Here is a 25,297-nt window from a genome sequence, read left to right as displayed (position 1 = left end):
TGTGGAGGTCTGGGAGGCTGAAAACAGGCCACGCGTGAGCCTCCAGGAGGACTGAAGAAAAGAGGGGATGTGATGAAGATAAACTAGTCTTTGAGATCCTTTGCTCAGGTAAAAAGGCACAATGCATCTCCCCCACTTAGCAACAGCCAACCGAAAACAACTCGGGGGGCAAATCAATTATTGCATGGATTCATCCCAATTGCCAATTGTTTTGTTACAGATTTATTTATCCATTTGTTTATTGGCTCTCGCAGGCAAGGCCGCAGGACAAACCAAACACACAACTTTAGGCAATAAATCACTTTGCTGCTCTGTAATTCTTTTATTTCGTCCCCTTCTTTGATGAATCATTAAGCAATCATGGTTCCCAGCTGTTACAGCATCAGGATGGGTTTCCTTTCTGACTGTGAACGAGTCTATGGCTTGCGTCTGCCACAAGGGGGCGATCAGGTACAACTCCCTATATTGCATGTCACAGAAACTTGTCCCCCCAAAAAGTCACTGTCGCTTTGATGAGCGCCTGCTGCACAACTAAGCTTGTCTTTCATTTTGATGTGCAGGTAGTCCTCAACTTACAACAGTTCATTTAGTGACCATTCAAAGTTATAATGGCACTGAAAAAAGGGGCTTAGGGCCATTTCTCACACTTACTTTGTAAGCATCCCCATGCTCATGTGATCAAAATTCAGACGCTTGGCAACTGGTTCATACGTACGACGGTTGCATTGTCCCGGGGGTTACATGATCCCCTTTTGTGACCTCCTGACAAGCAAAGTCAGTGGGGAAGACCGATTCACTGTTCTCAGGCTTGCCCCACAGAAGCCTCTCCTATCTTATCCCCTTTTCTCCCTCAGGCTCCTCTTCAAACTCCCAGCCCGAAGGCCAGATGAGTCACGCGCTGGCCACACCCAAGTGGCAGTTGGAACAGAGTTATTTTTGGGTGGGGAGGGGGAGTAGAACTTCTAACTCCTTAATATCAGAGCGTGTTAATAATAATATGAGAAATATTAATGATCCGATGGTCATTTTGAAAAATCCTTTCTTAGCGAACACCTAAAAGTCAAGAGGAACATAAGTGCCAAATGTTTGTAGGTTTTACGGTTATGGAGATTTTTTGGTGGCATTTCGCTTTATTTATTTATATATATATATATATATATATCAACTACAGTGATTCACTTAACAGCCGTGGCGACTCAGCAAATGTCTCACTTAACAACATAAACTTGGAGCTCAATTGTGGTCGTAAGTCAAGGACAATCTTTGCAGGTGAAGAACCAACATCTGGGAAAAATACAAGAAGAAATGAGACCTGTCCTTTCCAACCCAAAACGGGTATTTGAATCCTGCAACCTGGAGATAAAATGGAACCATCATGAATACAGATAGTCCTTGACTTATGACCACAATGGAGCCCAAAATTTCTGTTGCTAAGTGAGACATTTGTTAAATGAGTTTTGCCCCACTTGACGACCTTTCTTGACACAGTCTTTAAGTGAATCACTGCAGCTGCTAACTAGTAATATGGGTGTTCAGTGAATCAGGCTTCCCCATTGACTTTCCTTGTCAGACGGTCACAAACAGGAATCACGTGACCGAAGGACACTGCAACAGTCATAACTATGAATCAGTTGCCCAGTGTTTGAATTTTGATCTACGTGACTATGGGGATGCTGCCAGGGTCGTAAGTGTGGAAAAAAATGATTCTAAGTCACTTTTTTTCAGAGCTGTCCTTACTTTAAACGGTCACTAAATAAACTGCCGTAAATTGAGATCTACTTGTAGAACAGGGGTGTCAAACTGGATTTCATTGGGGGCTGCAACAGGGTTGTGTTTGACCTTGGGGGGAGAGGGGGAGGGATCTGGGCAGTATGATGTCACTCGTGTTGGGGGCGCCTCCCGAGCTCTGTTTTCGCTGGTAGATGCACTGCGGGCTAGATGCACTCCCGGGCAGCCCCGCGGGCTGGATCTAAGCACTCCGCGGGGCGGATCGTTCTTGCTTCTTAAAAATTCAACTCACATGCAAAGCTTAACATGGGTAATCCATACATTTTCATTTGCAGATGCTGTTCGCACGATAAGCCATAGATTGTTTTTATACATATAACACACACACACACACACACACAAATCGCCCTCGGAGATTAAGAAGGATTCGGAAACAAAATATTAAACAGTGCTTTAGAACACTTAAAATAAAAGGTGCAGTTCTTTAAAAGTGTTGCATCTGTGTTTGAGTTTATACAAAAGCTTCAAAAAGGACATAGCAGCTTTAAAAAGTTATAACTCTTGACCCCCTGTGCATTCTGAAGCAGCTCTTCCAAATTATTTGGGAGATACGCACAGCCTTAATATAAAACAAAAGCGTTTACTATGCTCACTGACTAGCACATTGTACAATTTCACATCAGAGGTTATAAACACAAAGAGAGACTCATAAAAAGGAAAAGAAAGTAAAAAAAAAATGGGTACATAAAAATAGAAAGATAAAACGGCGTTAAAATAACAGGAATAGAGAAGTTACAATGCTAACCAAGTAAGAGATAAAGATGCTAGTATCGGCAATAACTACAGATTTACAAATGCACTTATTGCAACACAAAACCAGAAACACTGAACCTATTAAAATGCTCACTTGTTCGAATGCTCTTAAAATGCTGTACTAGAAATCAGGCATCTCTCAATAATTTTTGTGGCAAACCATTGAGACGTTATAAAAAAAAAAAACCCAGTAAAAATCCAATAAAAGGCAACAGCCTCCATCGTCGTAGACTTTTTATATTTTTGATAAGTTGCTAGTCCGGTGTTTCTTAACCTTAGCAATTTTAAGACATATGGACTTCAACTCTCCGAATTCCCCAGCCAGATTTACAAACCCAAATCTAATCAGCGGCTTCAGAAAAGACGATCGCATTTTCATTCTTCAATCAAACTACAGTATTTACACCTTGAAAAAGTCAGCAGCTTGGGCCCCTCTGCTTTGGCAGGTAAAATGAAGCCATCAAAGGAGTGGAAGGGACCTTGGGGGTCAACAAATCCAAGAGAAAATACCTACACATTGTCACTGAAGCAGGAAATTCACTGTCACAAGATGTGGCAGCAACTCAGGAGCTGTCACAAAGAAGAGAAGAGGGAGCTATTCTCCAAAGCACCTGAAGGCAGGACGAGAAGCAATGGGTGGAAACTAATCAAGGAGAGAAGCAACTTAGAACTAAGGAGGAACAAAAAGTGGAAAATGCTGAAAAAGAAATTATTATGATACAGTACCGACAAATGGAGTTCGCATTAAGAGTAAGGGGGCTGCGTGAGGAGAAACAGGAGAACCTGAAACAGATCCTATCGGAAGCTTTTGACCGCCTGATGGGAAGACCAGGGACCAACCAAGGCTGGCAAATTGACAAAGCTTACCGCGTTAACTCCTGGCTGGCAAAGCAGAAGCAGCTTCCTCGAGACATCGTTATATATTTTACTACAAGAGAGTTCAGAAATATGGTACTGCAAGCGTCTTATAACACTAAGCTTCAAATTGGCGGTCAAGACCTGGCTGTTTTGAAAGAGATACCACCTCAAATGTTAAGAGCCAGAAGAGACTACGCTTTTTTGGTCGAAGAACTCAGAAATCGTCAGATACAGTATAGATGGGATGCACCATTTGGCATCATATTTACATTTGATAAGCAAAGGTACCGCCTCAACTCTGTATGGAAAGCCCGAGATTTTTATTATAATATATTGAAGGCCGGACACCCTGCACCATCTGGACCTAGAGAAAGACCACAAGAAGGACAGGATAGACAGCAAACTACACAACCACCAGACAAGATGGAGCATCTCTCTTCTCTAGAAGTGCAAGGTGCTATGGAACCAAGACCTAGCCGCATGACTACTAGACGTATGGAGAAACAAGCTAAGAGGCAACAGCATCAACAATCATCGGCCATCGATCAAGGAACTACAACAACAAATCTGGAAGCAGTGGGAGGAGCTAGACCTAAGGTTAAACAGGCCGTGCAGGAAGCTCTAAAAATGCTTCAACCAACCAAAGATGACAACTAAGATTTTAACATGGAATGTCAATGGACTGAACTCTCCACAGAAGAGGAAGAAAATATTTCATTATCTTAAACAGTTTAAGAACGATGTAATTTGTTTGCAAGAAACTCATATCAAGTCAACTGATCAAAAATATTTGATCAACTCAAAACTTGGTCAACATTTTGCAGCTTCTGCTATGGAAAAGAAGAATGGTATAGTTGTATACTTAAGAAAAGATATGAAAGCTGAATTAATAGAAGCAGATCCCTTCGGAAGATATATTGCTTTAGACTTAATCTTAGAAGGGAAAAAGACATTACTTTTGGGAATTTATGCTCCCAATCAACAGCAAGATAGATTCTATAGAAATCTTCATGCTAAATTAGTACAGTGGGACTATAGTTCCTGTATACTATTGGGTGACTGGAATGGAGTGATAGACACTAAGAGAGATAAGAAGATTTCCCGCCTAAATACCAAGATGCGAGCAAAGTTACCCAAATCTTTCTTTGACATTATGGATGATTTTGAATTGAGAGATATCTGGCGAGAAAGAAATGCAGAGGAATATGACTTCACTTTCTTCTCGGACAGGCATCAATCCCTTTCAAGGATCGATTTTATTCTAACCACTAATGATTTGCTTTCTAGGGTCAAGAAAACAAAGATTGCAGCTAGAGTCCTTTCGGACCATAACCCAGTTTGGATGGAGTTGGGAAGGGTAGTGCAGGCAAGAAGGTTTTGGAGACTGAATGAAAATTTATTTAGATATGAAAACTATATTAATGATTGTAAAAAATTACTATCTGAATATTTTGTTTTGAATATGAATAAGGGTACATCTATGGAATTTGTATGGGATGCAAGCAAAGCGTATATGAGAGGAGTTTTGATGAATATAAATAAAACACATAGAAATAAGCAAGGGCTAAAACGAACAGAACTGGAAGAGGAAATTAAGAGAAAAGAGCTGGAGTTAACAAGGAAACCAGACGATACAAAGGTTAAGGAAGCTATTAACATATTAAAATCTCAATTTGACATGTTGATCTCTGACCAGGTAGCTACTAATTTATTATATGCAAAACACAATACTTTTTGTAATGCAAACAAACCTGGCAGATGGTTAGCTTATCAGATTAGGAAAAAAAGGAAAACTCGAAATATATCTAAACTGATTTACAGAGGGAAGGAGGTGTTCCAACAGGAAGAGATTCAAAAGGCTTTCTGGGAATTTTTTACAGAACTGTATAAAGGGGATAAAATTAATGGTTTAGACATAGACAAATATTTAGACAAGGAGAAAATACCTTCAGTTAGAGAAGAACACAGGCAAAAATTGAATCAACCAATAACCTCGGGGGAAATCCTGCAGGTAATTAAGCAATTAAAGCCAGGGAAAGCACCAGGTACAGATGGCTTGACAGCGGTTTACTACAAAAACTTACAGTTAGAAATGGTAGAACCTCTTAGAGAATTATTTAATATGATTCAAACGGAAGGTAAAGTCCCTCCATCTTGGAAGACAGCGTTTATATCTTTGATACCCAAAGAAGATCAAGATACTACTCAACCCAAAAATTATAGACCCATTTCATTACTGAATGTAGATTATAAAATTTTTACTAAAATATTAGCAAATAGGTTAATGTTGGTCATTCAACAATTGATACATACGGACCAAACAGGTTTTATACAAGGGAGACAGATGAAAAGTAATGTCAGATTAATTATTAATGCATTAGAATATTTGGGAAAGAACAACCAGATCCCTGCTGCGTTTATATTTTTGGATGCTGAGAAGGCCTTTGATCGAGTTAACTGGCAATTTCTGCTGAAGATATTGCAAAAAATGCAGATAGGAGATAATTTTTTACAGTCAATTAAAGCAATATACCAACAGCAAACAGCACAAATCATAGTCAATGGAAGTTTAACAGACTCTTTTCAAATTGGAAAAGGTACAAGACAGGGTTGTCCTTTGTCCCCATTATTGTTTATTATAACTTTGGAAGTATTGTTGAATAAAATACGGGGCTTGGATGGTTTAAAAGGGATCAAGATTAGGCAGCAAGAATATAGAGTCCGCGCTTTTGCGGATGATTTGGTCATAATATTGGAACAACCGCAGGAATCCAGTATGGTTTTAATGAATACGATTAATCAATATGGTCAAGTGTCTGGCTTTAAAATAAACTTAGGAAAAACCAAAATATTAGCTATAAATATGAATATTAAACAAAAGGAAGAATTAGGAGTGATGCTAGGATGTGAGGTAGTTAAAAAAGTCAAATATCTTGGAGTTAACATTTTAACTTCAAATGGGAAATTATATAAGCATAATTATGAACCACTTTGGCATAGCATACAGACAGAGATGAAAAAATGGGAGAAATTGCACTTATCTTTGCTGGGCAGGATAGCGGCAGTGAAAATGAACATTTTACCAAAATTTTTATTTCTTTTCCAAATGTTACCTATACTTAAAAAGATGCGAACCTTTTAGAATGGCAGAAGGGTATCAACAAATTTGTGTGGGCAGGAAAGAAGCCGAGGGTAAAGATGAAAATAATGCAAGATGTACGTGAGAGAGGAGGATTGAAACTACCTAATTTAAAACTATATTATGATGCAGTGGCATTATCTGTAATTAGTGATTGGATTCATTTAACCAATGATAGAATATTGAACATTGAGGGACACGATCTGGTATTTGGTTGGCATGCTTACCTGTTATTCAACAAAAAATTGGATAAGAACTTTAAAAGTCATATTTTGAGAAATGCTTTATTGCGGGTTTGGAAGAAATACCAATATAAATTAAATGACAAGATACCCATGTGGGCAATTCCTAGACATGCAATTGAAAATATGAATACAGCACAAAAACAGGATAGATTTACTTACAGACAGCTTCTTACCTCGGAAAGGGGGGTATTACAATTAAAATCTTTAGAGGTATTAAAAGAGGAGAAGGTAGTTCAAACATGGTTCCAGTATGGGCAATTACAGGCTAGGTGGAAAATAGATCAAAAAATCGGCTTTATTCAAGTTGAGGATAATCTGTTTAAACAAATAAGAGATCAAAGCTTAATGCATATAAAGAGGATATATAATGTATTAATACAGATGGATTCGGAAACAGAATTAGTTAAAGATTGTATGATAAAATGGGCTCAAAATATTGAGGAACCAATAATGTTGGATACATGGGAAAGAATTTGGGTAAGAAATGTGAAATTTACACAAGCTCAAAATCTGAGAGAAAATTTTTACAAGATGTTTTATAGATGGCATTTAGATCCTAAAAAGTTGGCTTCTATGTATCCGAATGTACAGCCTAAATGTTGGAGGTGTGGTTCTCTCGATGCTACATATTATCATATATGGTGGACCTGCCAAAAGGTTAAGGCATTTTGGATAAAAATATGGTGGGTCATGCAAAATGTTTTTAAAAAAAGGATAAAGTTTATTCCTCAGTTATTTTTACTAGGTATATGTACTGATTTTACAGTGGTAGAGACCAATTTGATCCTGCACCTGATAACTGCAGCAAGACTGTTGGTGGCGCAATATTGGAAGAAGGAAGACTTGCCTACAATCCAAGAATGGACATTGAAAGTAACAAACTTAGCTGAAATGGCTAAAATATCGGCATATCTCAAAGATCATTCAAATGAGAGATATAAACGAGACTGGAAAAAATGGATTGACTATATACAAAATAAATACGGGACTAAGAAATTCCAGTTAGCCTATGCTTAAGATCAGAAATGATTTAAACTGTTAAAAGTTAGTTCAGTAAGAAGAAGCTAAGTTCAATCTAGAATGTCATTAATTTCTTTATTTCTTTTTTCTCAATAGATTTTAGACTGTGTTAGTTAAAAATCCATACCGTGTACGGGTTCTGGGAAGTCGGGGGGGGAAGGAGGAGGGGGGATGGGGGGGTGGAGGGAGGGAGGGGTACACACAACAAAAAAAATTGTATTTCAATGTCTTAATGATTGACAAATGATGACAAAAAAAAAAAAAAAAAAAAAAAAAAAAAAAAAAAAAAAAGAACTAAGGAGGAATTTCCTGACAGTTAGAACAATTCATCAGTGGAACAACTTGCCTCCAGAGGTTGTGAATGCCCCAACACCGGAAGTCTTTAAGAGGATATTAGATAACAATTTGTCTGAAGTGGTGTAGGGTTTCCTGCCTAAGCAAGGTCCAAGCTCCCTTCTGACTCTGTTATCCTATCCTATCCTATCCAATTCCCTGCTGCCCCATAATTCTTTTTATGCTGTAGGTAAAGGTAAAGGTTCCCCTCACACATATGTGCTAGTCGTTTCTGGCTTTAGGGGGCGGTGCTCAAAGCCGAAGAGCCAGCGCTGTCGGAAGACATCTCTGTGGTCGTGTGGCCGGCATGACTAAATGCCGAAGGGGCACGGAACACTGTTCCCTTCCCACCAAAGGTGGTTCCTATTCTTCTACTTGCATTTTTAGGTGCTTTCGAACTGCTAGGTTGGCAGAAGCTGAGGCAAGTAACGGAGCTCACTCCATTATGTGGCGCTAGGGATTCGAACTGCCGACATTTCTGATCGACAAGCTCAGCGTTTTAGCCACTGAGCCACCACATCCCACATATTTTATGCTATATGGACAGATAATTCTTGACTAATGACCCGTCGCCTAACAACATTCCAAAGTTACAATAGACAAAACATTGCTATTATTTATTATTTATAAATTTTATTTTCTGCCCATCTTCTATCCAACGGCTCTCTGTGAGATACCCACAACTCATGCTCCAACTCAGGATGGCTGCCCCAACCTGTGGTTACATGATTGCATTTGGGGCACTTGGCAGCCAGTTTGCATTCAATGACCAGTGATGTGGTAACTTGTATAATGACTGCAATATCTTATGACCAAAATTCCAGGTTCATGTGTGGTTATTAAGTGAGAGCTGCCTCTGTGCCTTAAATTGCCTTCTTCCAAAACATTTGGCTAATACCTGTTGTAGCTAAGAGTCATGGGAAGTCTCCCTTCCAAACACAAATCAACCCTGGCCCTGCTCAGCATCCGAGTTCAAATTTACCCAGGTGATTCAAGGCATGTTCTGTGCATGAGTGAGATGTGGATTTTTCTTGATGTTCTATGCAGCATCCCACGTAGTGTCAGAATATTCATGAATTGGAATGGGACATGGTAACCAGGTCAGCCAATGTATATAGTCATGGCAACTGCGTCAGCCAATGGGAACTACTTGGTGACTGAGAGCCATGCCAGACAGCTCGGAGCCTGGGCGTGGCTTACCTCTGTAGCTCTGAGTCTGTGCAAGAAGAGAACTAATCTAGTCTGCTCTCTGAATTGCAACTGGAAACCAGTCTCTCCTCTCTACCACGTTGGAAGAATCTGCTGTTGGTATTGTACATTTATTCACCTATTCTTATGCATATACAGAAGTTAATGAATCCTGATGAATCCGTTATTGGTGTGTGCTTTCTGGATTTGGTTTTTGCAACAAACTCAAACCCGTAGTACATCCATTCTCTTCTGCAAACCATCTGGATGCCCTCATAACATGAGATAACGTGACTCATTGAAGGGAGGTGGGGAGGGGGGTCTTACAATTTTCAGGTGAGATAAAAGCCTCATGACATCTGCCATGTCCGCCAGGATGAGCAAGCGAGTGACAGCGGAAAGCAGAGCTCGAGCAGCCCGGACCATCGTGCCCCGCTTGACGGAGGAACAAGGATCGTCAGCAAATTCCGAGGAAGCGATTCTCATGGTTTCACCTAGGAGATAGATAAAAAGAAGCAGATTAAAGCCAGGGGTTAGAAAGATTATCTTAACAAGCGGCCTGGAATTCCTCTTTCACAGCAAATTAGAGAGAGTGCTTTATTTCATAGCGTCATTAAATAAAATGGAAACTGAAACTTAGAATAGAATAGAATGAAATGGAATGGTATAGGAGTAGAGTAGAGTAGAATAGAATAGAATAGAATGGAATGGAATGGAATGGAGTAGGAGTAGAATAGAATGGAATGGAATAGGAATAGAGTAGAATAGAATAGAATAGAATAGAATAGAATAGAATAGAATAGAATAGAATAGAATAGAATGGAATAGGAGTAGATTAGAATAGAATAGAATGGAATGGAATGGAATAGGAGTAGAGTAGAATGGAATAGGAGTAGAATAGAATAGAACGGAATGGAATAGAATAGAATGGAATAGGAGTAGAGTAGAATAGAATGGAATGGAATTGAATAGGAGTAGAGTAGAATAGAATTGAATAGGAGTAGAGTAGAATAGAATGGAATGGAATAGGAGTAGAATAGAATAGAATGGAATAGGAGTAGAATAGAATGGAATTGAATAGGAGTAGAGTAGAATAGAATAGAATAGAATGGAATGGAATAGAATAGAATGGAATGGAATTGAATTGAATAGGAGTAGAGTAGAGTAGAATGGAGTGGAGTGGAGTGGAGTGGAATGGAACGGAGTGGAGCAGAGCAGAGAAGAGCAGAGTAAAATAGAATAAAGTTGGAAGGGACCTTGGAGGTCTCCTGGTCCAACCCGCTTCTCAGGGAGGAAGCCGTCTACCATGTCAGACAAATTCATCTTAAAAATTTCCAATGTTGGAGCATGCACAGCTTCTGGAGGCAAGTCGTTCCACTGATTAATTGTTCTGACCGTCAGGAAATTTCTCCTTAGTTCTAGGTTGCTTCTCTCCTTGATTCATTTTCATCCATCGCTTGTACAAATGGGCTTTACAAATTGTAAGAACATTGCTACCGCTGAGGTTTCAAGTTATGGGGATAGAAAGCAGCCTCTAAGGATGTTCTGAATTCATAGGAAGGATCAATGATTAAATGCATTTTCCCCCATGCCCTAAGGAGAAGCTTCGAAGAACATGAGATGCATTTTCTAAATTTTGCTCTTGCCAATTTCAGAGATGTTAAAACTCTATGCAAATTTGGGGAAATGCAAACTAGTTTTTGGGATATACAATGGCAGTTGAAACTCAGAAGAACCACCAGGAAAAAAAAACTCCTTCCCTTTCTAAAAAGATAACGGTAAGATTCCCTTCGCACATATGTACTAGCCGTTCCCGACTCTAGGGGGCAGTACTCATCTCCATTTCAAAGCCGAACAGCCAGCGCTGAGGACGTCTCCGTGGTCATGTGGCCAGCATGACTAAACAGGGAAGGCGCACCTTCCCACCAAAGGTAGTGCCTATTTTTTCTACTTGCATTTTTACATGATTTTGAACTGTTAGGTTGGCAGAAGCTGGGACAAGTAACGGGAGCTCACCCTGTTGCATGGTGCTAGGGATTCGAACCACCGAACCACCGACCTTTCTGATAGACAAGTTCAGCGTCTTAGCCACTGAGCCACCACGTCCCTTTAAATACTATTTAAACACCTCTAAAATACTAGAGATGGAGTCAAAATTGCACGATCGTACATTGCACGATTTATGAATTATACTTTTGTCCAGTCAACCTAAACTTAGCATTTGCCAGCTGAAAAGTCATACCGCCCTGCTGGCTCCAATTCAGTTTGCAATCATCTTCTACTGTATTGCAAAAAAAAAGAATTGTAATGTTCTCTAGTCTAAATAGTAGAAGATTTCAAAAGCAAAAGATTTCCCCTCTGCCAAAGAAATACTGTAGAAAATTTCAAACTATTGACCCTTAAAAAAAACAACCGTTTGGGACCTTCAAGGAAAATCATTAACCTATATGTTTCAAAGGAGTTTGCCAGCTTATCACGCCAAATCTCTTTTCTGTGTGGCAGTCTATGAATACTATGGTTCCCTCTGCGTTGCTCTTCCTATACTCGGTCTGCCTGTTCCTCCTAACACCTGTTTTATGTGCTTAGCAGCTGCTTAACAACATCATGGCAATATGACCCAGCCAATGGCTGAGGCATGGAAGCAGGGATCACACCTAGAAAGCAGCCAATCAACAGGGGAGCAAAAATCATGACCTATAAAAAAAAAGGCTGCTTTGTTGAGGTCCGATCTTTGGATAGAATGGAAGCTGATTTTGTAAAGGGAAGGTGGAGGTTCGAAAAGAGACCTGCCAACCTACTTCTTCTTGCTGCAGCCTCCAAAAGAGGAGTAGAACAGGTGCTTTTTTGCGAATGGGCAGAAGGGACATGGTGAATAAAAGGCGTTATTAGGATCTGAGCAGTGGGATGGCATCAGGGAGGCATGGGGGTTCACATCCGTAACACAAAGCGAGAAACTTCAGATCCGTGCCTCTGCGGAATAAAAGATGCGTTTGTCAGGCATGCAGTTATATCCCTTCTAGGATCTTTGGCCTGCCACACTCTCTCTTATTTCATTATGCTGTTTCATTAGTGTAATAGTTGGGAGGGGGAATAGAAAGGAGTAGAATTGTGGAATGTCTTGTTGTCATTCTTTTCTAGAAGCCCAAGGTCATCTTTTGTCTGCGCACCTCGGCACCTGACCGGAACCAGCTGTGTGGAGATGCCAGCGTGGAAGGAGGAGATTGGACCATGTGATGGATTTGTGGGTGTGGGAACAAGATCATGAACTTTCAACTGGATGGGAATCCGATGTAACATCCAGAATTGGGATTCACAGTTGTGCTAAGATGTGTGATTTATTAAATTGGAACTTTAAGGATCATTTTGCCTTGGACTCTGATTTAATTCTACATGATACTTGGAACGCTGACAGCGTTATTGCAACGGCCCTTGTTTGAAGATGAAGGATGTCACAGGCAGAGGTGGACCTCAAAAGTTCCAGCAACAGGTTTTCTGCTCACTGCCCCATTGCTGGGTGGGCATGGACTAGTCGGCCTCCTGCACCACAGCAGGGGGGGGGTTTACCCTCCCCAGATTCCACAGACTTTCTTCCAGCCTCCGGGAGGGCAAAAACTGCTTCCCCCTGGCTTTGGAGATCATAAACGTCCCATTTCTGGACTTCTGGAATTTCCAGTAGGCCCATTTTTTGCCCTCCCAGAGCCTCTGCATGGGCCCTACACTTACTTCCCAAAGGGTGGCATTTGGGGGTTCACCGAACCAGTCAGAATCCTAGCTAGAGATTCGCCTGATCCTAACCCTAACCAGTGCGAACCCCCAGCAGTCCACCTCTGTTCACGAGTTTTAAAAGAAATCCAACTCACACCGTAATGTGAGCGGGCTCCCATTTGCAAACTGGTAGCGAAGGTCAGTGAATCCCACCCCTGGAGCCAAGGGTCTTTCTTTCCTAGGAGTCCATGTTGAGGCAGGTGTGATCCACAGGCTTCCTCTAATTCCAAAGGTTGAGGCTATTGAAATCAGAGCATGCTACCATTGGTGAGGAGGACAAAAAAAAAAAAAAAAACCTTTACTACTTTCTTCTCTTATTCAAGCCTGCAGTGGATAAAATCCATGTTGTTCTTTTCCTGGCTCTTGTTCTACTCATTTATTCTCAGCAGAACTATTGACTGCCAATGTCGTAATTATAAGATATTGTAGCAAGGATTGGTAGCTTTCACCCTCCTAAATTTCTGGATCTCGGTTCCTAACAACAAAGGACTATGGGAGGTCCAGTCCTGAACCTCTGGAAGACACACGATCCACTTTTGTTCCAAGGAAGCAGACAGGAGACTCGGAGATGTTATGGGACCACCTGGAAATTCAATCGGTGTCCCTTTGGCTGTCCTCAAGGTCATTCAGGAGATGAGTCAGGTTGAGAAGAAGGACTCATGTTTTGTATCGTGTTTCCCCCGAAAATAAGATTGGGTCTTATATTAAATTTTGCTCCAAAAGATGCATTAGGGCTTATTATCTGGTTAGGTTTTATTTTCAGGGAAATACAGCACTAGATGCATCCATCTGGCTGACAATCTTAACTGGGGCTTATTTTGGGGGGGGTAAGGCTTATATTATGAGCATCCTGAAAAATCATGCCTGGACTTATTTTCTGGTTAGGTCTTATTTTGGGGGGGAACAAGGTACTTCTTGCCTGGACAACCTCAATCAGCTGACAACTGGAGAACATTTTGAGGAGTGGATTTTCAAGGTCCTTCCTCGACGTCACATTCTATAATTTTCTGAGTTAAATGACTTGCTGCTTAGCATTCCTAATCTTGTCCCATGGATGTGTTCAGCCCATGCTTTTCTCTAAAGGGCAACTGTCTGCAATCAACAGAGGATTCTGACTTTTCCCATTTGTGTGAAGATATTTATATACTATGTGAAAAGACCATGGATAAAGATTCATCTCCATGGAAATTGCTTATATGGAGTCCCTGCGAATTTTACTCTGCTAGTCACTGCCAACTACAAGGGGCATCGCTCATCTCTGTTTCAAGGCTATTGAGCCAGGACTCAAATGTCCAAAGACTTTTATGCGATCCTGTGACCAGCATGGTATCATGGAGAACTGTTACCTTCCCACCAAAGTGGTACCTATTTATCTACTTGCATTTACATACTTTCGAACTGCTAGGTTGGCAGGAGCTGGGGCGAGGACAGGAGCTCACCCTTTTGCATAGTACCCGGGTCTCAAACTTGACTGCTGGCTTTTCAGTGGATAAGTTCAACGTCTTAATCACTGAGCCACCATTCTTCCTTTTAAAGACCAGGGGTTGGCAACCTTAAACACTCAAAGAGCCACAAAGGTCCTAACCGGAAGCCCCCCATTCAATTCCAAACCCAACCGGAAGTCCAATTCCCCCATCAGAGTCTCCTCCTAGCGTAGCATCCTTTTCCCTCTACCTGGCCTAACTGAAAGCCCTATCAACTGTGGAGCTGATCGGCAACAGGGAGCCCCAGCAGAGGGATGAAAGAGCCACATGCAGCTCCACAGCTGCGGGTTTTTATCCCTGCTCTAGACCTTAACTTTCCTGATTCCATTTTCACTGTTGTTCTCACTCATCTCTTCCGTAGCTTTGGCCAGGATGCTACTAAGATACTAATCCATTAGAAAATAGTCAAAGCCTCCAGTTCGTGTTCAGCTCAATTTTTAATGAGTGCACAATTTTGGATGGCTGAACAACCAAGTCAACCGCTAGTCCCAAAAGGTTCGTGGTTATATCTAAAGAGAAGGGAGTGTGCTTCCCAGTATTTGATCAGGGGAACAATGGGGAGAAAGCGATTGATGTTCATCTCCTGCTTGACAACTATGAGAAGCAAAACTACGAGCTGGACTAAGGCTGACTTCCTTGATGTGAGTCATTGGAACTATTGTTATGCCTTCAGTTCTGGTCACTATGATACAAAAAAAGTGGTGAGATCCTAGAAAGAGTGCAGAGGAGACCATCAAAGTTGATAAGGAGTCTAGAGGATACATCTAAAGGCTAAAGAAACTAGGGATGTCTAGCCCAGGAGTGTCAAACTCAAGGCCCGGGGGCCAGATCTGGCCCATGGGGTGCTTAGATCTGTCCCATGGAAACAGCAATGTTGCCTCTGCTCATGTTGCCTCTGCCAGCGAAAATGGAGCTTGGGAGGGCCTCCCTCTCAAGCTCTGTTTTCACCGGCAGAGGGTTGCAGGAGGCTGTCGCAGCCAAAAACGGAGCTCGTAAGGGTCGTGGCGGCCCTCAAGAGCTGCATTTTCCTTTTCTTTAAAAAAAGATTTTTATTAACAAACATGTAAAATACACACACACAAAACTTAGACGTATACCACATTTATACAATACAATACGAACAGGTACTTCCTGTTCTTTATAATAGCAATCATCAATCGATATCGCTCACCTTATATTATTTCCCCTTCTATTGTATTTCATTTGGATTTCACCATTCTTAACCCTCTTATTTTACTCATAACTATTGTTTCTTTTAGTTTTATTATATTCCTTCATTGATTTTTGTTTCTTTCCTCCATCCACCTATACCATTTATCCCATATCTGGTAGAATTCTGATTCTTCTTTTCCCTGGATTTCTTTAGTTAGTTTATCCATTTCGGCACAGTCCATAACCTTTCTTACTATTTCATAGAGCTGCATTTTCCATGGCAGAGCATTGCAGGAGGCTGTCGCAACCAAAAATGGAGCTTGGCAGTCCATTTTCACTGGCAGAATGCTCGGGCTGCCACAGGCGCCCCTGGCATGAGAGATGTCAAGTTGTCCACACTCACCCTGGGCACACCACGCTCCCCCCCCCCCCAGGTCAAACACAACCCTGACGCGGCTTTCAATGAAATCCGAGTTTGACACCCGTGGCCTAACGAAGTGAAGGGTTAGGGGAGACCTGATGACATCTTCCAATACTTGAAGGGCTGCCCCAGCAAAGAGGGTGTCAGCATATTCTCATCTGAGGGAAGAACAAGAAACAATGAGTAGAAGCTCGTCAGAGACAGATTCAACTGGGAAAGAAGGAAGAATGTCCTGACAGTGAGCATGATTAATGAATGGAAAATTTGCCTCCTGGAGTTGAGGGTGCTCCATCAATGAAGGTTTTCAAGAAAAGTCTGGACAACCAATAGAACGGAATGGAATGGATAGAATAGAATAGAATAGAAAATATGGAATGGAATGGAATGGATAGAATAGAATAGAAAATATGGAATGGAATGGATAGAATAGAATAGAATAGAATAGTTGGAAGGGACCTTGGAGGTCTTCTAGTCCAACCCCCTGCCTAGGCAGGAAACCCTACACCACTTCAGACAAACGTTTATCCAACTTCTTCTTAACAACTTCCAGTGTTGGAGCATTCACAACTTCTGCAGGGAAGTTGTTCCATGATATAAGGACTTCTGCCTTGGGCAGGGGGTTGGACTAGAAGACCTCCAAGGTCCCTTCCAGCCCAAGGATTCTACATTTAAATGACATATGACCAATGAATTAAAAATAGGCTGAGACACAGCCCAAAGTTCCTTATTAATTATAGTCTGGATGTGTGGGGGGGTTTCCCCACCCCCACCCCCTCACCTTCGAATGTGACGTTAACCATCCTACTCTACATCCTCAAGGCGTGACATGTCCATATTGTGGGAACATGAACGCTGGACGTACGAACAATCACAACTTAAGAAGCGCAATCAATACATTTTGTGTCGTACTGTAACAACTGTCATTAAGCTTGAACGAGATGCCTATCTATCAAGGTAAGTGCTTTGTTTTTTCTCTCTCTCTTTGAAAGCGGTGTTCTGTTCATCAATGTTTTCTTTTTATTTTGCAGAGAAAAAGAACTGCCCGGCCAGTCAATACGCTCGGATCACCCCCTAATGAATTGATTTTCTTGTGGTTTTTATTTAAAAAAAAAACAGAATTTGCAAAACTCACTTCTGCCTTGTAGTACAGATGACTGGAGACTTTCAAACAGGGGAGGGATCCACCCATAGCTGTCAGGTATAATTGTTCAGAACGGTGCCAACACTATATATTTAATGAAGCCTGAGGTACACCACTTCTTTAAATAACAGTGATTAGCAATTCTTCTGACAGTGATTCACACTCCCACGCCAACTTTCTAAAATTCTAAACAGCCTCATTAACTGCCTTTAAATAGCTCCCCTCTCTTTGTCTCAAGTGGCTCTTAATGCTACCATATTTTTTTCGGACTATAAGACGCACTGGTGTATAAGACGCACCAAGATTTCAAAGAGGTGAGTAAGGAAAAAAGAGGTTTTGTCCTCTCCGGTCCCCAGGAGCACTCTGCAGGCTTCAGCAGGGCTGGGGGAAGGGAAAAATGCCTCCGTTTTTGCCAAAAAGTTGCAGAAAATTGGCCCTTTTTCGCAAAAACGGAGGCATTTCTGCCTTCCCCCAGCCCTGCTGAAGTCTGCAGAGTGTTTCTGGGGTTGGGGGAAGGGAAACATGCCTCAGGTTTTTGCAAAACGTGGCCTGTTTTTTGCCCATTTTTCACAAAAATTGGATGCAGGAGGGGGGGGCTTTGGGAGGCCAAAAATGGCTGTATTTGGTGTATAAGATGCACCAACATTTCCACGCTCTTTGGGGGGGAAGGTGCGTCTTATACTCCAAAAATTATGGTATATCTATTTTTTTAAGGGAGGGGGCAAAAGTATTAGCCTGGCTTCCTTTCTTTCCCACAACAGAACACAACAGTTGTGTATTGAAAAGCTCATTATGTCAGAGTAGTTTCAGAGTGACAAAAACGTCAATGTCACTTAAAGGCTATACAGCATCCCGGATTTTCCTAAGGCTATTAAATGGGGTTTAGAACCAATCACCCGCAGCTTCGCATAAGGCACGGGCCATTAAATGCATAGATTAAATGTATAGAATTTAATTGTTGTAAACTAGTGCCATTCCCTGGAGAGGCTGCAAGAAGGATGAAGAACTTTTTTAAAAAAATCTTCTTTCAGCCATCAAAGCTAGCGAATGTCACCTTGCAAGAAAAACAGGGTGGTGTTTTTTTTTAAAAAAAAATCCTGTTTATGTCACGTGATGAAATTTTGTCCGTTGCATAAAGTTTATCCCCTTTTGGTTCTGTGTAAAATAAAAGGTATGGTGATGATAAGCACTATTGTAGGTCAGCAAATGAAGGTGTGCCAAGAGCACCCAGTCGACAGCGGGTGTGAATGGGAGCTCCAGAAACAATATATAAATGTTTACCCAAAAGAACTTCTGCCAACCTAGCAGTTTGAAAGTATGTAAAAAATACAAGTAGAAAAATAGGAACCACATTTGTTGGGAAGGGAACAGGGTTCCGCGCGCCTTCGGCGTTTAGTCATGCCGGCCACATGACCACAGAGACGTCTTCGGACAGCACTGGCTCTTCGGCTTCAAACAGAGATGAGCACCGCCCCCTAGAGTCGGGAATGACTAGCACATACCTGCGAGGGGAACCTTTTCCTTTATACTAAAGAAGATATTACTGTATGTGTCCTGTGCTTTTGAGTAACTCATGAGTAACTCTGGCAATTGTAGGCTCAGGTCCCTACAGTTTTCTCGGCAACCTTTTTGGAGGTGGCTGGCCACTGCCTTTTTCTTAGGGCTGACGCAAGGTTAACCCGGCTGGAAGCTAAGTAACCAGCATCTTCATGAACTGAGGCTTTATGTATGGAGGATGCTGGTTACTTGAGAAATTTTGCTCAGGTGTTACAGGCATTAGAAGACATTTCCTCCTGACTTCTGGGCTCAAGTACAGTGTTAGAATTCAAAAATAGCAATAGCAGTTAGACTTATATACCGCTTCATAGGGCTTTCAGCCCTCTCTAAGCGGTTTACAGAGTCAGCATATTGCCCCCAACAACAATCCGGGTCCTCATTTTACCCACCTCGGAAGGATGGAAGGCTGAGTCAACCCTGAGCCGGTGAGATTTGAACAGCCGAACTGCAGAACTGCAGTCAGCTGAAGTAGCCTGCAGTGTTGCATTTAACCACTGCACCACCTCGGCTCGTGCTATATCTAATCCTGGGTCTTCTCTGCCTGATAAATCATCACCAAAACTTTTTCAGGAGTAAAGAATCAGGACCATTTGTAAGGTGAGAGCATAGAAAATTGATACAAGCCTATATGCAAGAAAACTAGGCAACTTAAATTCTACACTAAACTGGTGCCAGATAAGGGTAAATGGAATTCAGGAGGGATTGGGCTTGGAGCACTTGTGGGAATGCAACGATTCTAAATTGATGATGCACTTAACTCCACCACCTTCTAGCTTTCTCGTCTCTTTTCTGGTCTCATTTTTCACTCCATCATATGCAGTGTTTTATAAATGCCTCCTGTATAAGCACATGAATTGGATTTAATAAATAAACAAACATTTAGGTCTTTGAACTCTGGTGCTGGAGAAGACTCCTGCGAGTCCCTTGGACTGCAGGGTGATCCAACTGGTCAGTCCTAGAGGAGATAAACTATGACTGCTCTTGAGAAGGCCAGATCCTGAAGAGGAAACTCAAAGACTTTGGCCATCTAATGAGAAGGAAGGACTCCCTGGAGAAGAGCCTCATGCTGGGAACGACGGAGGGCAGAAGAAGAAGGGGACGACAGAGAATGAGGTGTCTGGATGGAGTCACTGAAGCAGTTGGCATGAGCTTAAATGGACTCCAGAGGATGGTAGAGGACAGGAAGGCCTGGAGGAACGTTGTCTATGGGGTCACGATGGGTCGGACACGACTTCGCAACTAACAACAAAGTTTTAGGATTAAAGAACTGAGAACAGCAAGGAGTAAGATGAGGATTTTTTTAAAAAAAATGTTGATGGGTAACAAATGACTGCCATTTAAGCTGGGCATCTCAGTACCCTCAAAAGTTAAAACATAAGAAAAACGCGAGATTAAACAAGCTGAAAACCCATAAAGACTGCTTATAATGCAGAAGTTGTTATAACCCGTGAGGAAGGTTAGGCTCTCCATTGACAGAGATATGAGGTAAGCAATCTCACTTCTTCAGACCTGGAATGTAATAATTGAGTCCTTAGTAAGCACACCTGAGTGACAGTTTTAGCACAGACAGAAGAAATTTTAGAAGGAAGCTGCAACATGAAGCCTCTGCAATCAATATATCAATGCCATTTCTAACTGAATCTGGGATGATCCAGGGTCACAATAAGATGAATACTGTGTAAACTAAAAGAGTTGGTTATTTTTTTTCCAAAGCAATACTGTTGAGAAGGGTGAAAATTTGCATTGTGCTTAAGATAGGAAAAAGAAATAGGTAGGTAGATAGGCAGGTAGGAAGGAAGGTAGGTAGGTAGGTAGGTAGGTAGGTAGGTAGGTAGGTGGGTGGGTGGGTGGGAGGGAGGGAGGGAGGGAGGGAAGGAGGGAGGGAGGGAAAATGCCTGTGAAATCAGAAAAAAAGCATATGATTAAGATTTTTTTTTTAAAAAAAGATATATATTATGGCATGGGGAAGGAATAAAGGAAGGAAGGATTGGAGGGAGGAAGGAAGGAGAAAAAATGTGTTAAACCAACCCTACGAGCAAACCAGAAGTCCATTCTCAAACTTCCTGTTTGCCATAGAGCTGGGTTTTTTGCACTCTAGAGGCTTCAGGGAAGCTCCTGAAGCCTCCAGAGGGCCTCCGGGGGGCGGGTGGGGGTGGCCCTTTTCACCCTCCCCAGGCGCCTAGAAAGCCTCTGAAGCCTGGGGAGGGCAAAAAAAACATGCAAAAAATGGGGGGAGCGCCTATCATGCGTGCATGCGTACTGGGGGGGTGGGTGTTGCGCATTACATTATGGGTGTGGCACGCCCACGCATGACCCCCCTGCGCTCCCCCTGCTTATGGCACACGAGCCAGAAAAGGTTCACCATCGCTGTGCTAGTCGTTCCCGACTCTAGGGGGCAGTGCTCATCTCCGTTTCAAAGCCGAAGAGACAGAGCTGTCCAAGACGTCTCCATGGTCATGTGGCCAGCATGACTCAACGCCGAAGCCTGGCCAGCTCCACAATTGATAGGGCTTTTGGTTAGGATAAGTAGAGGATAAAGGACGTCAGGCTAGGAGGAGACTCGGGGGGGGGGACCAGACTTCCAGTTGGCAGAGGAAAAAGGATGTTGCACTTTATGGTGGGGGAACCGGACTTCCAGTCAGCTCCAGAATTGAACGGGGAGCTTCCAGTTAGGACGTTTGTGGCTCTTTGTATGTTTAAGGTTGCTGACCTTTACACTAAACAAAGCTGGATATCTCAAGGATCACACATCTGAATTACAAATCTGGTATCCATCAGGAGTCCAGGCAGTTCAAGTGAAAACATACAGGTTTATTGCACGCTAAAGCTCTCTACAAGAATCTGAACTACTAATGGCCAAAGGGAGTTGGCAGTCGATAAGATGCAAGGGAATTCAAGGTAGGCTGGACTTAGGTCTCTTGTGGAAGTGGAGGGACTCAAGACTAATGACACTTTGGACCCTTCCCTCAGGCCCAGCCTGGTCATCTCCTACATCTGGGCTCAGATTCAAAGGAGATCTTGTGTCAAGACTGAACGAAGTCCTGAGAAACCTGAAGAAGAGACTGAAAGGCCATCACAAGCTTGGGCCCACTGGTGGTTGATCGGGATCCATGAAGGTGAGACACAGAAATCTTCGTCAAGAGTGGGAATGTCGGAATGACTCCTCTGAATCATGACAGAATGCATCCCCTTCTGAGAGAGAGTTGTGACCTGTTTTCCAACAATCTCTTCAGCACAATGCATGTAAGAGATGACTGAGCTGAGACTGAAGGGAAGGTCAAAGGTGTCATCAGCTTGGAGTCTCAATGCCAGAGGTATCAAACTCAAGGCCTGTGGGGCCATTCTGGTCTATCCAATATGAAGAGGAAACATGCCAGCAGGTTGGGGAGTAGTATCAAGCTGGCCATCCCCACACAGTTGGCCATGCCCACACAGTTGGCCATGCCCACACAGTTGGCCATGCCCACACAGTCGGTCAGCCCCACCCCCGAGGTCAACCACAGTCCTGTTGAAGCCCTCAATGAAATTGAGTTTGACACCCCTGCTCTATGCTCTTCGGCATCATTATAAGCCGAGGTGGCACAGTGCAGGCTACTTCAGCTGACTGCTAGCTGCAGTTCAACAGTTCAAATCTCACCGGCTCAAGGTTGACTCAGCCTTCCATCTTCCTGAGTGAGGGCCGAGATTGTTGGGGGCAAGATGCTGCTGTCAAGGTCTGTGAAGTGGTATAAATGTCTAGGGAAGGAAGGAAGGAAGGAAGGAAGGAAGGAGGGAGGGAGGGAGGGAGGGAGGGAGGGAGGGAAGGAAGGAAGGAAGGAAGGAAGGAAGGAAGGAAGGAGGGAAGGAAGGAAGGAAGGAAGGAAGGAAGGAAGGAAGGAAGGAAGGAAGGAAGGAAGGAAGGAAGGAAGGAAGGGTGTTCGATCCTGACCAACTCCAGGTTGACTCACCTTCCATCCTTCCGAGGTGGGTAAAATAAGGACCTGGATTGTTGGGGGCAAAATGCTGACTCTGTAAACCACTTAGGGTGGGCTCTAAAAGCATTACGAAGCGGTATATAAGTCTAAGTGCTATTGCTATTGCTACGAAATCCTGTATCATTCAAATGCTTTGTCCTTCCATTGCAGATCTTCATAGGAATTTCATTGTGAAAATTCAGTTCGAGGGCAGATTCAGTCAGGTCAGCCTGAATTCAGGGTTGGGTTGAATTTGGTGCGTGTTCTACTTCAGAAGTTAACATCTATATTAATTTTAGTTCACATTAAAAAATTACAGTAGGAGAGAGTACATTAATTTAGGAGGGCAGGGGATAAACTGGGCTATGTAGAGCTGTTTTTTTTTTTAAAAAAATTCCTTTCTATTTCTACTATCTTTGGTAACTAGCTGATTGCTCACCGCTTAAGATGATTAAAAAATATTACTGCAAAAAAGGTAAACTGCAATACATTTTCTAAGATTTTACACAGTGTCTGTTCATTCATCCCCAGTGCATCATATCACCCAGAAGCAGAGAATATAATGCCTTTCACTATCTCTGTGTTTCTGAGAGCTGTAAAATAATTAATGGATTTGGAGAGGACCTGAGAGGACTAACAACAAAATATTTGCATAGAGTGACATTTAGCACATAATAACTCACAGAATGAATCCTGGCAAAGCTGAATAACAATTGAAAAAAAGATAGCAAATTGCAAGAACTGGTTATAAACATCCCCCCCCCCCAAGTTTAAAAAAATAATTATAGATATATCAATACTAGTCCACTGGTGGCACAATTAAATTTAGCAAGCTCTCTATTCCCAGTTGTTATCAGTTCAACAGAAAAAGAGGAGGAGGAAGAGGAAGAGGAGGAGGAGGAGGAGGAGGAGGAGGAGGAGGAGGAGGAGGAGGAGGAGGAGGAAGGGAAGGAGGAGGGGAAGAGGAAGAGAAGGAAAAGGATGCAAGGGGAGGGGGAAGAGGAGTGGGAGGAAAAAGAGGAGGAGGAAGGGAGGAGGGGAGGAGGAGGAAGAGGATGGGAGAGGAAGGAAAGTTATGGCAAATTTAGACAGCATCCTAAAAAGCAGAGGCATCACCCTGCCAACAAAAGTACAGTCAAAGCTATGGTTTCCCCAGTTCCAATGGATGGCAGTGAAGGTTGGACCATAAGGAAGACTGAGCACCAAAGAATGGAGGCCTGTGAACTCTGGTGCTGGAGAAGACTCCTGCGAGTCCCTTGGGCTGCAAGGCCATCCAACCGGTCAGTCCTGGAGGAGATCAACCCTGACTGCTCTTGAGAAGGCCAGATCCTGAAGAGGAAACTCAAAGGCTTTGGCCACCTAATGGGAAGGAAGAAGGACTCCCTGGAGAAGAGCCTCATGCTGGGAACGACAGAGGGCAAAAGAAGAAGAAGGGGACGACAGAGAATGAGGTGGCTGGATGGAGTCACTGAAGCAGTTGTCATGAGCTTAAATGGACTCCAGAGGATGGTAGGTAGGAAGGCCTGGAGGAACGTTGTCCATGGGGTCGCGATGGGTCAGACACGAGTTCGCAACTAACAACAACAACAATGGGGTGTGTGAAGCGTTCCTCCCCTTCCCCTTTTGACTGTTGTCGTTCTGGCTCTACATTTGCTTTAATTTTTTATTTTATTTTATTTCCTGCCAGCAGAAGACAATTTGCTGTTCTCAGTTACAGGGGTGTTGAAAAAATAACTTTGCAACCCATCTTCCCATTCACAATCTTTTGCAGGTCAGTAAAGCAAAGGACAGCTAAGGTCGGGCCGAAAGCAAAACCGCAGTATCGCTTAGCGACTGCTGTGCTTAACACCAAGGTTGACAGTCCCAACTGCGGAAAAGAAATGCTTCCGGTTATAAGACAGGCTTGCAATGATTAGCTTCTCTTTTCTCCTTTTGCAAGGGTCTCTGCTGCGTGCCGTGAGCCCGCGAACGTCAGTCAAGACGAGGACGTGAATAAAATCGAAGCATGTGTAAATAAAAATTAATCGATGGCGTGAAATATGTTGCTGGGACTATAATTAAACCTTAAGTTGGAACGTGTGATTGCACTCTGTAAAACATTGCACCGAAGTTATTCTTCCACAGCTGACAACTGTGATAATAGATTTGACAGGAATAATTCATACAATCAGTGCCTATGAGAAGTGCATGAGGCCAGGAACTACCGCACTCCTTTCGAAGATGGGTTTGCAAAAGCATCCCAAATTCTGCCACAGGTCCGTTAGTGAAATGCATGTAAAAAACAGATGGAGTACAGAGGAATGCTTAACAGACTGCTCCTCTAATTCTTCATAACTACACAAAAGCCAGCATTTTGTGTGCGATGTGTTCATAGAATTATTATATATTATTAGTATTGTTATTGTTATTATTATTGTTGTTGTTATGTGGTTAATCTTTGGTGAGATTCACAGCCTTTGGGGCTGGTTGGTAGCTCAACAGCTCGAGTCCTAACCAAGGA

The 25,297-nt window shown here is 42.5% G+C and overlaps 1 protein-coding gene across 6 annotated transcripts in view; it reads right to left on the bottom strand.

Moving 5' to 3' along the window:
• Nucleotides 1-25,297, bottom strand: part of CTNNA2 (catenin alpha 2) — a 459,621-nt gene that overhangs the window by 389,304 nt on the left and 45,020 nt on the right. For all 6 annotated transcript variants that reach the window (XM_032224164.1, XM_032224163.1, XM_032224166.1 and 3 more), the window contains exon 3: nucleotides 9,652-9,818. In XM_032224164.1, the coding sequence (XP_032080055.1) occupies nucleotides 9,652-9,818 (167 nt within the window). The remainder of the gene's footprint in view (nucleotides 1-9,651; nucleotides 9,819-25,297) is intronic.

Source organism: Thamnophis elegans, chromosome 9 (assembly GCF_009769535.1).
Source record: "Thamnophis elegans isolate rThaEle1 chromosome 9, rThaEle1.pri, whole genome shotgun sequence".
Lineage (NCBI taxonomy): Eukaryota > Metazoa > Chordata > Lepidosauria > Squamata > Colubridae > Thamnophis > Thamnophis elegans.
The sequence above is the reverse complement of the archived record's forward strand: the minus strand, read 5'-3'. Positions and strand labels throughout refer to the sequence as shown.